The following is a 14,141-nucleotide window of genomic DNA, read 5'->3' as shown; positions in this document are numbered from 1 at the left end:
AAAAAAAAAATTAAACAATAGTAAATTAATTTTCTTCCTTTTTGTTTCTTATTTGCACTAGTGATACATAATACGAATGACTGGTGGAAAGCTACAAATAATGTAGGTCACAAAAGTATATTATTAAGTTTCACATACAGCTCTGAAAACTGGTGTTTCAGTCTGTGAATTTTCAGCACCTTTGACAGAAAGTGGCAGAATTTAGTGTCCCCAATAGAAGACAGGCAGATGGACAGAGAAAGCAACCACCTAAACTGCATTTCCTTGGGAAACAAACAGAAAAAAAATTTAAACAAACAGCTTTGCACTACTTAAAATCATTGCTAGAGTCCCTCACAGATTTTACATATTCTGTAAGTCTATCTTCTAGAACAGAAATTAAATTATTAATTAAGTAAATTAAATCATCCTGAGCCAGGTAAAGTCTTGAGACTTGATGAGTTATTTGAATGGAAAACCTAGGTATTACTTGGAATAGAGGGGGTTTTTGGGGTCTCTCTCATAATCACTACATACTCAACATGTCAAAAACATGACAGAATGAAAGCATCTCAAATCACTTACAAAACTTAATTATCACCGTCTGTGGCTATAAATATTATCAGGGCCCTCCAAAACAACAGAGGTGCTTGAGTGAGGGTTCTCTCCAACCTCAGAATAGCTGATGTTCTGTCTTTTGTACCTAAACACAAATTTTCTAAGGCAGACAACATTCTGGTTTTCTGCTGAACAGTGATTTAAACCAGAGTGAAAAGGAGACACCTTCCATCCCAAAAAGTGACTGCATTCATCTAGAAGAAATGATTCATATGCATTATAAACAGTTTCTCTGCTCTGGGAAAGATGGAACACTATATAGATGTGTATAGACATGTCTAGAATAATTACTATAATTGTTCACTAACATGTTTAGTCTTAACTTTTTAATGGAAGGTGGCAGAAATTATATGACTCTCTAAGAAGGGATGAGATATATGATACATGCTTGTTTTATTGAAATATAGTTTAGAGGGAATGCATGGAACAAGTCTTCAAATACAGAATGGGCTGTTTTAAAGAGGACATTCATTTAGTATTCCCTAAGCTGCTTAAGAGAAGGAAGAAGTCAGCTTAATTTGCAGCAGAGGCCATTTGGTGGGATATTGGGAAAACTTTTATGAGCATTGGGTGGAGCAATCACGGAACATACGACAGAATGGCAACAGAAAATCCACATCATTAGAAGGCTTCAGAGCAGTTAATGTGAGCTCCTGCCAGGAAGGTCAAACGGAGACTTGATCCTCTCTTTGTATTTGATCCTCCATCCTATCCTACATTTCTATGACCCCTATGAATTACCTCTGTTTTAAAACTAGCTTTTGTCTGTCTATTGAAGATATCTCACTTTCATCTATTTCTATTGACTGTGTGGTTATTTAACACATCATTACTGTAAGTTACAAAGTAAGTCTCAAAAACATTCAAAGGAAAAGTGAATTCTCCCAGTTCTTTCCATTAATTTCAATAACATTAATCTTTTATCTTCCTTTAACTGTAAGAAAAAACAAGTTTTGTAAAGCCTAATCTTATTTCAGGAAGAAAATGTGGTCAGGGTGGTGGGTGGTTTTTTTTTTTGTTTTTTTTTTTTTTTTTTTTTTTTTTTTTTTTTTTTTTTTTTGTTTTTTTTTTTTTTGTGTGTGTGTGTGTGTGTGGTTTTTTTTTTTCCTTCCAATTCTAGGGTTTTTCTCTCAGGTTAAGTGCATTAAAAGTTTTCTGTTAATAACAACAAATAGGTTTCCCAAAGATTATTGCAGTGAGATGAAAAATAGAGATGCAACAGTGAAAATTCCAGCATGTACAAAGAAAAATAACCCAAAAGAACAGAATTTTGATTCAGGCTCACATTTTCCATTATCAGAAAGAGAAGGATCCTGACAAGCCAAATACAAAAGGTGGCTTAAAAAACCATGAAGCAGATCTGCTGTATTTTACCAAACAAGTAGCAAAAAGTTATATAAAGTTATTTGCTCAGCTATAGAATCTAGCATTTCGACTCTAAGAAGCACTATTATCTGAGCATAATATTGAGATATGAGTTAAGAACTCATTAAAATATTTGTAAATTCTATAACCCAGAGGCAGAAACGATCTTGTGATGATCTCAGAGTGCTACTTTAAAACAATCTCCCTGATTATCCATGTCCTCTAAAGAAGGAGTCCCTTCCCAATGTCAGACTATTTTTAGACAGATATCATTGTGAAACAAATTCTGTTTCCCTTCTGAATTAGTTTGTTCTTTTGTGTATTATAACCTGTCAAGTCTTTGTAGCTCTTTGTGCAGCAGATCTTTCAGCTCCAGCCGCTCCAATATGATTTCACACTGTGTTCGGTATTGCTCCATTGGATTTTCTGGAAATGAGGTGTGTAAGGCATTGATGCCTCCAAGAAGTGCACCTCCCTATGGCATCAAAGAGATTAAAAAAAAAAAAAAAAAAGAAACTACCTTTATTATTAAGCACCAAATTTAAACAACAGGAACTATGTTATCTGAAATTGTCCCTTAGATACTTTAAAGCTTAAGGTAGCAAATATTGCTAACTGCATCCACACAAATAATCATATTAGAGCTGCTCACACGGTCAAAATTGCTCATAAACATCAAGCAATTACATGATCAAGCCTGCAGTTTACTCATACTTGTTTATTTTTATTGACACGTGGAATGGGAAGTCCACTGAAAGCCTGAGAACATCATGACTGAAAATTAAGATTGAAGATATTTTCCAAATACCTTGCAAAAATTGTGCCCATGTGAGGAACTTGTTTAACTGAAGAAGTTCTGACTGCTAGAAGTTTTCATTAGCTTTGCCTAATTTCTTAAAGGAAAAGACCTGGATATTAGGACTTGTCAACACAAGGTAAATTATTGGGTAGAAATATTTCCGAATAGCACTTCAAGAGTAACTTACTATTTGTGAATAATTCCAGAGAATTGTAAGTGATTTTAATCTGGGACAATTTTTGCTGTGCCTTGTAAAAATGAAGTAGTTTTTATTCGGAACAGAGCATCTTCACAGTGATTTGTTCCCCAACAAATAATCTAGAATAGCTTCGTAGTTAATTGCTCTTTGGAAAAAAACACCTCACACCACAAACCCTCTATTTTGCCACAAATTAGTTCACATTTACCATTCCTGTCTAATCTATAAAGCTCAATACAACTAATGAACAAGATGTGTATCAAGTGCCATGGGCACAATAGCAAAAGTCAATGAAGTCTCTAGATCAAGAAATTGCTACCTATGGCATCACATGGATTACACGTCTCCAGTTGTAATTTCTAGTTCTCCCATTTTGCAATGTTAAAATATTATATTAAAAAAATCACACTGAAAAGCATCACTCTGTGGCTAATTAAAACTCTCTAAAACCACAACATGCTAAAATTAAGGCTGTCCATGCAACCTTTAATGCAACTCACTGAAGTTACCACTCGGGGGGGTTTTCACCCACCACTTCAGAAACATAATAGATCCGTTCCACATAGAAACACCAGTCTCCTGGCATGGAAAAGGCTCCAGCAGAACCCCTCTGCTGTATTTCCTTCATGAACTGGAAGGTTCATAGGCAATGAGGCAGGGACTCAGTCTCTTGGTTAGAACAATTAAAAGCAGACAAGGAGGACCAGATTCCATCTCTGATGCTATGTTCCAGTTCTCATGATTCGGAAAGAGCCACTCAAGAAAAGAAAGAAAATAAATCTCTAAGTGGGATCCTGATGTGGTATGTGCCCAGAAGGAAATTGCAGACAACACGAAATGTGCTCAAACACTCGAAGTGCTACTACTCTGAAACTGGGGTATGATCTAGTGGACAATTTCTTCTGGACTGTACATAATTCAGCTCCACATCAGAGAAGCAACACCATCCCATCACTTCCCAAGGACTGTGTGAAGATAGGTGAATTGATATTTCTGAAATATTCAAGGCCACTGAAGATAAATTCCAAAGAAAAATACGTTAAGAAATTGAGATTGTTACCTTTAGAACAGCAGGTAATAAATAAAATATTGAGCAAAACACTGACAAAGATAGCTGCTTTTGGACTGAATACTGTCAACCTGTGACCTAAGGACCCAGTGGAAAAAAAGAGGACTACATGGTTATATTTCCTGAGATATACAGCCATGGGCTACAATAATGTCTTGCCCTCACTGACATTTCAGTCCTTACTTGGCCATCACAAGGAGCTTCTTTTAAAAACTGTGTGCGCATGAAATTCTAAGTGAATTTAAGATATCTGTGAAGTTTCATTCCTATGCTGGTGCTCATGTCTCTGAGATACCTGCCCCTCTGAGATTCTGAGATATCATTCTGAGTAGAGGAAGGAAACCATATTACAAAACCACTGCAAACTGAGGGCAGAGGATCTAAAACAGGGTGAGTCAGTATTAGAGGGAAAGTTAGTGGAAAAGAAAGGTGTAAAATGCCTAGAGATGAAGAGACAAATTATAAAAATGAGTAAAAGGAGAGGGATTGGAAAGAGAATAAAAGAAGGATGGAAGCATGACCAAGAGAAGAAGGGAGACAATGCTAGCAAGAGAAAATGAGGCAAAGAAAAGATCAGGCCAGGGAGGTTTGGAATGTGCTCACAAAAACAAAGTAGGAAAGAGAAATATAAAGGTGAATTAGAGGGCGAAACAAAAGAAAAAACTCCAATGAAGTAGGCTGATGATGAAAAATGTGATAGTCTTCCTTCCCATGAGAGCTCACAAAAAATACCCAGTCACAGAAGAACTGTGAACTTTAATTTTATACTGGCAAGAACATGACTTATTGAAGAAGTTGCAAAGACAGTGTCAACGAGGGAATATGCTGAGCTAAAAGGTGGCAGCCAATCCTTCCAGAATGATGCTGGCACTTCCTCATTTACAACCTCATTCTAGAGACTGACAATTAGGCAGGAAACACAGGATGTATCTGTACAAAATGTTGTGTAGTTTTTTTTTTTTCTAGAGAAGGAATCTATTTCTGAAAATAAACCTTTGCATGCTACTTCTATCTTTTTTTAATAGAACAAATAAACCACTTCCTTCAAACTACTTCAGTGATTATTCATATTTTCCAGGAGGAAAGTAAAATCTAACCTTAAACAGCAAATCTCGAATTTGCATTTTCCTAGCAAAAATGAACACATTTGCCTGCTTATTCATAAGAAGCTAAGAATGGAGCAAAGATGGTAAGCATACCAAGTACTCCCAAGTAATCTTCTGCAGCCATAATTCAGGCAAATTTCTCACTGACTCCTATTAGACAAAAATTTGTTACACAATGTAGTGGGTTGACCCTGGCCAGGTCAACGTACAGCCCCTGAGGGCAGGACTGTATAAAAATGAAACGGTGAACCACAGTTAAAACAATTCTTTTACATTTATTTTTGCTGATCAGGTAGAGAGACACACAGGGGACAATACATTTTCATTATTATTATTATATACATACATTTCACTTTTTGATCTGTTATCAAAAAAATATATATACTATTTCAGAGTTCTTATATTCAAAACCATATTAATTTGAAACCACTGTCCCATCAATTTTCCATCTAGTTAATTACAGGTTTAATTACACTTAATGAAGACTAACGTAGTACCTTCAGCAGTTTCAACAGCTTCATATTTTAACTTTGATGCAGTGCTGTCATTGAAAAGCTGAGCTCTTCAAAACAGTGCAAGATGAATTGCAGCAGACAGCGAAATAATCTTTTCCTACTTAATAAGGTCAGGCCCTGTAGTATTTTTGAGATAAATTCCATTTGCAACGTTGTGCAATAGATTATCTGTGGCACAAACTGTAATTAGTCTCTCAACCCTCACTGAAAGGACAAGGGAGATCAGAAGTGGCTACCTGCTATATGGGACTTTGTGCATCTATCCTGAAGAGCTTTGTCTCCAAAAAAAGGAGTGTATCTCCTTCCACAAAGGTCTTTCGGGCCCATTGAACTAATAGGTGCTCTGTAAAACTGCTTTAATTTGAAAATGTTCAAATCAACCTATACAGGAACATAGGAAATGCCATTTTGGATCAGACCAATCAGCTGAGTAGTGAAGTACACCATCTCTGACAAAGCCAAACCCAAACATTTCAGATGTGCTAAAACCCCCATGTATAAAATTTTGGATAATCTGCTTATGGTATTTTTTTTCCTACTCCAAAGCATGAAGATTTATTTATCTTAAAAAAAAACCTGTCTGAAATAATAGTGTCTATATTATTTTCCACATTTCTACTAAAAAAAACCCCAACCCTTCTATCAGATTCACATTTCTTTTACTAATTCTAAAGGTGCTGCTTTTTCAACATCCAAATAATAATATTAGAGTAAACTAAAATCTAACCTTTCACATTTTTTCAATGTCCTTTTGCATAGAAACATTACATAAATCCATGTGATAATGGAAATGCACAATTTTCAGCCCAACTCAAGTTTTGGGATTTTAAGGTTTCTAAGAATAAAATTCGTTTTCTAAATGTTCTGAGTTCTACTATTACTAGCAATATAATTTAAAAATATTTAATGGTAAAATAAATTGTAGGTCTAAGAAAATGTTTGAACTTGCTCCAAAGAATGATTTGGTTCTCTCATACCTAATTAATGAGCGACTTTGTAACATCACTGAAGAAAAACTGTCAGAGGCTATTAAAACCAGTGATATACACACATTTTCTGCCGCAAAATGTCTTTAAAATGTAAACTACCAAAAGCCAATTGTATGCCAAAACTTCACTTAGACAGCAAAGTCTATAAAAAAAGGTAGCAGGCCTTTATCCTAATCCAGATTTTTCAGTTTTATCTCTGTTTAAGGATTTTAACAATCAAGATGGACTAAAAGAGACTTGTCAAGATCTCTTATTATCTACTTTGCATGAACCTATAAAATCCTTTCCAAAGAGAAGAAGGGAGCTGGCCCATGTCTACATGTAAAACTGAATCCCTTAAATGTGGTATTGCAGCAATGGCAATGTCTGCAAGAAACCTTACCTGCATAGATGATTCCATCACTGATACTACAGTTACAGCATCTTCCAAAGTCACAGTATCCCTAAACATCAACCGGGCATGAGCTGTCAAAAATAAATGAGTGCAAGTGTTACCGAAGTAAAAAAACAATCTTTTGGGTTTTTTTACTGGAAAGGACAAGATATTTCTTTGAATTTCTTCAGCCCTCAAACACTCATGGATGAGCATAACTTAAAAATAAATACAATAATTTTGATTTCAATGTCAACCGAAACTGAAAGGATTAGTTTTTCTAGAGAACAATGGGGTGTAATTTTTAAATTGCAGTTACAGTGACAGAATAAAGATGCTTAAAATTCTGCAGTTAAAAAATGTAAAGTTCTGGATGTCACAACAAAGAGTGTGATATGAAACATCCTTATCTACACAGGCACATGTCATCACCATAGAGTAAAAAATAAGATCCAATTTTCATCATAGGTCAGAAGAAAAATTTACCTGGTCTGTGTCTGAGATCTGGTATTATTTAAAATGCTTTTCTCTACAATAGCTTTATTTTTTTCTTCCTTCTCTTTCTTCAGTCAGCAAAATAAAAGTGATTTTTGTAAATAGATATAATGCAAATAATTTACCACATGAAGCCTTTTTCCTAATTGGCCATGGAAGCACACTCAGTTCTTATTCAGCAGTAGAAAGACAGGTTAGTTAATACGATCTAAATAATACTTTGAAAGAACAAAATCCCACTAAAAGCCCCAAACTCATGAACTGATAAGAAGGGAAAGAACACTGAATGGGAAAATTGCATGTGAATCTCGAAAAGTTGGGGATGTCTTTCACTTAAATGGAGAATGTCTTTCCCTCAAAATAGAGAACAAAACATAAACATCTAAAGTAGGAGGTACTACACTGCCATTTATGCTTGCTATACAAAATACAGTGCATTCTTTTAAATTCATCCTGAAAATGTTTGATATGCCATTTTATAAAATAAAGCCATGTTAAGACAGACAGACTTCTTCCTTTGGGTTGTATGGCAAAATATGGGCTTGATTACTAATACTTGAGGAAACAAAAAATATGTTATCTTTTATGTGATATTAATTTTAGGATTATTAATATTTATGAAAAATATGCTTATTTTGTTGTATTAATTTCCAAGTAGAAGCAAATATTTAACTCCAGTGGAGCCAAGTAAATCCTGAGATTGCCTTTCATAAAGACACATCATTTCTAAGATTTTTCTCTTGAATGTGACTTCTTCCAGAGGTTTTAATATTTATTATATATGTGAGAATGTCAGAATTAAAACTGGTTCTAATAGTCTAAATGTAACACCCTTTCCCACACTCAGAATCTCCAGCCCCGGGGCTCTTTAGATGAGAAGGATAAAACAATACAAGAACCACCTATCCCTACCTCCACGGAAAAGCTGCTACTCTGCTCACTGCCTATAATTATCCTGTGCTATTCATTTCAGAAAGGTTAATTGTTAGCCTAAAAATGAAAATGCCAGGGCCTTACCTTCTGCAAGGCGGATCAGACTCTCTAACAGGCGGATGGTGGTGCGGGCAGCGTTCCTGCAGTCACTCTGACGCTGCATTTGATAGTAGCGAACCAGGATCAGGTTGCTCTCATCAGACAGTTTTGGCTGTATGCTTTTTATAAGGCAGAAGTAGGTCTTCATCCTTTCCATGCTCCAGAGATTTCCTGATTTGCTTGGGCAGCCTGCGTTACAACACCCTTGTCAGTAATTTTATAACAACAGACATCAAGCTTCTTCCTAAGAACTCCTGTTAAATGGACAGGTGACTATGAAAGACACATGACTGTGCTTTTGGGGCATGCTGGCTGTCTCTACACTAGTACTCAAGGACTTGGTCAAATTCCAGCGCAGAATTTTACACACCATCCGATCCCTCCCATATCAAAATCCACAGTAAAGTCTTCAGTAATTTCTACAGAATTGCTGTCAGCCTCACTGCCCACCAGATGGCACAGGCAGTGCCAAGTGCTTTGGAACGCCTTAAAATGAAAGATGCTACATGAGATGCTACAGCACCTCCTCTGGCTGTTTAACCTACTCTGTTGGAGCCAACCGCTACCTGCCATGTTCTGAACATTTTTTGTAGGGAAATATTATGGAAAGGGAAGGAAGCTAGCTGAAGAAGCTTCCTCTAACCACTTCTTCTGTAAAGGGGACCAAAGACATGTTCCTTGATGTGGATGGGGAAGGGGCTGGTCAAAATCAAATCACACTGCCTTCCCTCAATCCAGAGCACAAAGCTCCATATGGGGAATGCTATTTCTCATTCTTTGAGCCCTGCAGCACATCCATCTTTGATCTGTTCTGCCTGGATTAAGCTTCCAATTAACAGCAAGTACGATTGCAAGGCGTATAGGATCTGCAGATCAAACACCATAAAGGTGTGAGATGGAAACAATCCACTTACTGAGCAGCCTGTGCGGAAATCTCTTATAAATGATCCCAGAGTAAAAGTAGAGTGTTCTCAGCTCACCCCTTTTAATTAATTAGTGATCTCTGTCTTACTCCTACATGAAGAACAACCATACAGCAGAAAAAATGTAAATCATGACAAAAATGTAAACACTGATTAGTTTGAAAGATTCAAGAATAACAAACTAAAAAATGGAGGAAAATTTAAAAAAACCCCAAACACAAAAAACCCAAACAAACAAGCTACAAAACCAGACACCAACTAACCAAAAAACCAAAAAAAACCCCCAAACAAAACCGAAAAAAAACCCCAACCAAACAAAACCAAAACCAAAACAAAACAAAAAGCCAAACAAAAAAAACCCCACCAAAATAAACCCACCAAAACACAAAAACCAAACAAACCAAAAAAACCCCAACCCAACAAAACACCCTATGATTTAAAAAGATCACTCTTACCTTTATTTTGCAAGATGAAGGATGAAATTATTTGGTCCCATTCCTCATTCTTTGTATCTAACAATACTAAGACCAGGTCAAATCTGCTCAACAGGGGACTGCCAAGAGCTATGTTGACAGAGACAGACTCATTGGGGTCATAGTGGCCTTTAGGGTTTGTTGCTGCCAGGATAGTTGTCCTCGTGCTAAGCTTGCACACCAAGCTAGAGAAAGGTATGGTGAACATTATGGTTGAATTAAATTGGGTAGGGAAAAGGATTCCAAAGTGTTTAAAAGCTTTTGTGGTTTTATCCTACAAAGAGCACATCTTATCTTGAAAGACCATAAGAGCTAAACAATGTACAGATTATTGCATTAATATTTATTATATGTACAGTATTTTTCAGTCAGAGAATAGCAGCTAGACAGACAGTGACAAATAATCTCTGTATACAGCCGGATCCTTAAATAGTGAAAACCAACACTACTTTTCAGATATAAATATTATATTGTGGGTTTGTACAATATAAAAACACTTTTGAATGCTGGAAAGCAACACTTTAGCTTAATTCACCTTTAAAGAAAGCAAAATAAAATGTGACATAAATGTATGTTTTATTCCTGTGTATAAACATGAATGTGAACCCAAGTTAACAGTGATGGCAGCCATATCAACCCAAACAGCCATCTTCTTCTCTTAACCATGATGTCCTAGCATGTGCTTGTAGATGTGGGGAGAGATTATTTTTACTCCAGTAGCCCAAACGCACTCCTTTTGGGTAAGGCAGCAGCAGAAGCATTCTAACTTTGGTTTGTCACTGAGCTATTTCTAGTCAGCTCCTGAGTAACTGCTGCCTCACGTCCAAAGTTCTTCTGTAACTGAGAGGAAGGACCACAGATCTTCCACTAGCTTATACCCAACAGGAAAAAACTTATTTTCCCATGCACCAAAATAAGACCTAAATTAATAAGGTGCTTAACCTATGTGTGCTAAGTTACTACTCAAAAAAACCTCATTATATGTAGTCCTTAAAAGTGAGCAACTGGGCATATATGAGCAAGTTAGAAAACTATGTTTGGGTCTATCAGATCCAAACAACTGCAACAAGGAACTGAGCTGAAATACATCCCTGTCTTACTAAGGAGACAGAACCATATCGATTCCAAGTATTTGTGCCCAGCTGACAAAAGCTGGTAATTACCCAGGTGAGAGCAACGTGACCCTGAGATTAGCTTAGCTGGTAAGAGCATGGTGCTAAAAAAAACAAGTTGTGGGTTTAATCCCCATCCAGGCCAGTCACTTAGGAATTAGTGACCATCCTTGTGGGTTCCTTTCAACTCAGAATATTCTGTGATTATTTGTCTGTTGTCTGACAAGGAGGATGCAGATGCTCAGAATAAGGGAAGGACATGATCAGTCAGAGGAGCCAAGATGTGACTGGAGCAAGAGCTGAGTGGAAGGGGACAAGAAGTAATGTGGAAAGGGTGATGCCTTTTGAGTAGCATCAGGATTTCAGAAACACCAGCCAGGAAATAATTTGGGCCTGAATAAGAGCTGTATATGACTGACAAATTGAAATATGAACTCAAAGATCCAAGTGGTGGGTGGGGGTAGTGGGGCGGATAGCACATTTGAAACACGCACTACTTTGAAAAAAGAAAGGGTGGAACTTAAAGTAAGCAGGAGTTTATATTTATACCACACCCAGCATATAGAATTCAGCAGCCTGGAAATCTCTTGGAAAATACACCAGCCTGGAAATCTCTTGATGTGCTTTGGTTACCAAGCAGTATTACTGGATTTTACAGGACAAGAGGACATAGCCTCAAGCTGTGTCAGGAGAGGTTCAGGTTGGACATCAGGAAGAATTTCTTCACTGAAAGGGTGGTCAGGCAATGGAACAGGCTGCCCAGGGAGGTGGTGAAGTAACCATCCCTGAAAGTGTTCAAGAATTGACTGGACATGGCTCTTAGTGCCATGGTCTAGCTGACAAGGTGATGATCAGTCATAGGCTGGACTTGATGATCTTTGAGGTCTTTCCCAAACTTAATGACTCTGTGATTTTGTGGATTTGGAAAGTTGGAGCCCCACTTTCTGAGTTGTAACAAAAAAAGTCAAAAAGCTCCTCATTTCACATAGGATTATTATGACTACTTGCAGCAAAGGATAAGAAAAAGGATGTCAAGTCTTCGTAGGAAAGTGCCCTGGCCTATAACAGTACATTGAAAACCCAGCAGTGAAGAAGGTATGTATTTATTCTGGTTGCTTGCAGCCTCTGGTCCAGTGCACTGTCCTTTGAAATGCTGACTCATCTAGTTTAGGAACACTGCTGAGAACAAAACTATTACTTACAACGAAGAAAAGTGATACATTTAATCAGCATCCCTCCAACATGTAAGTACAAAAGAAAAATCTCATGCAGTTTTCTCACATATGCTAACATGCCACTTACCCTGCCTTTGCCACACTGATGGTTTGTTGCTCCATTGCCTCGTGGATACTGGTTCTGTCATGTTCTTTGATACTATTGAACTCATCAATGCAACAAAGGCCTCCATCTGCAAGCACCAGTGCTCCTGCTTCCAGATTCCACTCCCCAAATTCCTTCACAGCAGTCACTGTCAAACCTGAAGAATCAAATACTTCAATCAGTCTCTTCCTTGAAATGCAGGAGTGAACTTGAGTGAAAGAAAGGGACTCAGCACAGTGGCTTGAGCCATGGACAGAGGGCAAATCAGCAGGGAAGCTCCATCATGTACTTCTACCACGTAACTCAACTCACTTTACAGCTACCAGCAAGCAATCCCACTAGTATTGAGATAGGTTAGCCTGGAGCTGTGGACCAGATTCTGTTAGGCTTCCCATGTTTGGATTGTGATTTGCTTTAGGACTTTGTTAAATGAACAAAAGGGATTACGGTATGAAGACTGCAAACTGGGGCAAAGATTGCAAAATTATGGAACAGACCCATTCAGGTCCTCCTCCTCATCAGCTACTAAAACGGACAGAAATTTTGGAGATGCAAAGCAAAGTTTGAAAAAAAAAAAAATTTCAATTGTCATTTAACTCATGGCCCCAGAAAGTGGAGTCAGATTCTTCCCTTAAGATAATGAAATTAAATTTCTTTATGAGTTTTTGGCTTCCTCTAAGCATTAAGAAAAAATGAAAACCCAAAGATGACCAAGGATGAAATGGGGGAAGAAATAAATAAAAAAAGTTTTCCAGTAAATCTACACGATACAACACTGGGCGGATGGCAAGTCAAAACCCCTGCACAACTGTGGAAACAGCCACTCATTAGCAAGTATGTGCAGCTCCCTCCAATCCTTCTATCCCCTATTTCCCAGCTTCTTCTCTATCTTTAGCCCTTCTTTTTCACTTTAGTGTTCAGCTCAAAATATCCTAGTAGTTGACAAGCTGCAACCAGCCTAAAGTCTCATGGAATTCTATGCCAAAACCTGTATAAGAATCCTGCCTGCCTCACCATTTGGTTCAAGGCTGCAAAGACCTTCTCATCACTGTGCAGGCCACCACAGTACCTGTTTGTTTGCAAATGACCAGCAAAAAGTTACTGGAATTAAATGCTTCCTGATAACATAACGTATACTTCAACTTGTAGTAAGGAATCTGCTCCACCATGTCCAACCTTTCTTGGTTTTCCTGGACTGTGTGCTGAACAACAGTGGGCAGTCATTCATACACAGAATTATAGAAACACAGAGTACTAGGCAGTACTAGAGCCTGGCTGTGCATTTATCCCTGAATATTCTGTGGTGGGGGTACACAACTCAAACCTCCGGAGCCATGGGCACTTTCTGCTCTCCCTCCGAGCCATGAGGGATGTCACTGGCACTGCAGTGTCACTCTGCTCGGCGTTGTCCCCTGTGCATGGCAGCCATGAGATGGCCGCTGCTGCAGGTTCCTGCTGCCACACAAGATGGCTTCCCCTGCTGCACACAGGGCCCTCTCACCGGCAATACTGCTCTACAGACAAAATGTCCTGTCTTGTAGCTCTTCCTCTTCTACAAATAGAGGAAGGGGATGGCTCCCTGACAGCACGGCCGCATGACAGGCACGCTTGGCCCCCTGCACAGCCCCTCGTGGGTGGCCTCTCCAGCAGCAGCACTCGGGGCACGCAGTCAGCCCGTCCCACCCGGGGCACCCAGCACCCCAGCCCCTGACTTTGCTCAGGGGGCTCCCCAGCCAGCAAGGTTCTGTATTCCAGCGTGGACATCCCTTGCCAT

General features: G+C 38.2%; 1 protein-coding gene across 2 annotated transcripts in view; it reads right to left on the bottom strand.

The window, feature by feature from the left end:
* MCM9 (minichromosome maintenance 9 homologous recombination repair factor) overlaps positions 1-14,141 on the bottom strand; it is a 62,603-nt gene that overhangs the window by 15,713 nt on the left and 32,749 nt on the right. For both annotated transcript variants that reach the window (XR_010720052.1, XM_066179335.1), the window contains exons 8-12: positions 12,350-12,524; positions 9,918-10,120; positions 8,525-8,728; positions 7,022-7,104; positions 2,292-2,437 (exon numbers count right to left, since the gene is read on the bottom strand). Coding sequence is in view for 1 of the 2 variants with exons in the window: in XM_066179335.1 (XP_066035432.1) it covers positions 2,292-2,437; positions 7,022-7,104; positions 8,525-8,728; positions 9,918-10,120; positions 12,350-12,524 (811 nt within the window). In the remaining variant the exon portion in view is untranslated. The remainder of the gene's footprint in view (positions 1-2,291; positions 2,438-7,021; positions 7,105-8,524; positions 8,729-9,917; positions 10,121-12,349; positions 12,525-14,141) is intronic.

This window comes from Chamaea fasciata, unplaced genomic scaffold (genome assembly GCF_029207755.1).
Source record: "Chamaea fasciata isolate MVZ Bird 193981 ecotype frontalis unplaced genomic scaffold, bChaFas1.0.hap1 SCAF_3, whole genome shotgun sequence".
Lineage (NCBI taxonomy): Eukaryota > Metazoa > Chordata > Aves > Passeriformes > Sylviidae > Chamaea > Chamaea fasciata.
This window is presented reverse-complemented; position numbering and strand designations above follow the sequence as displayed.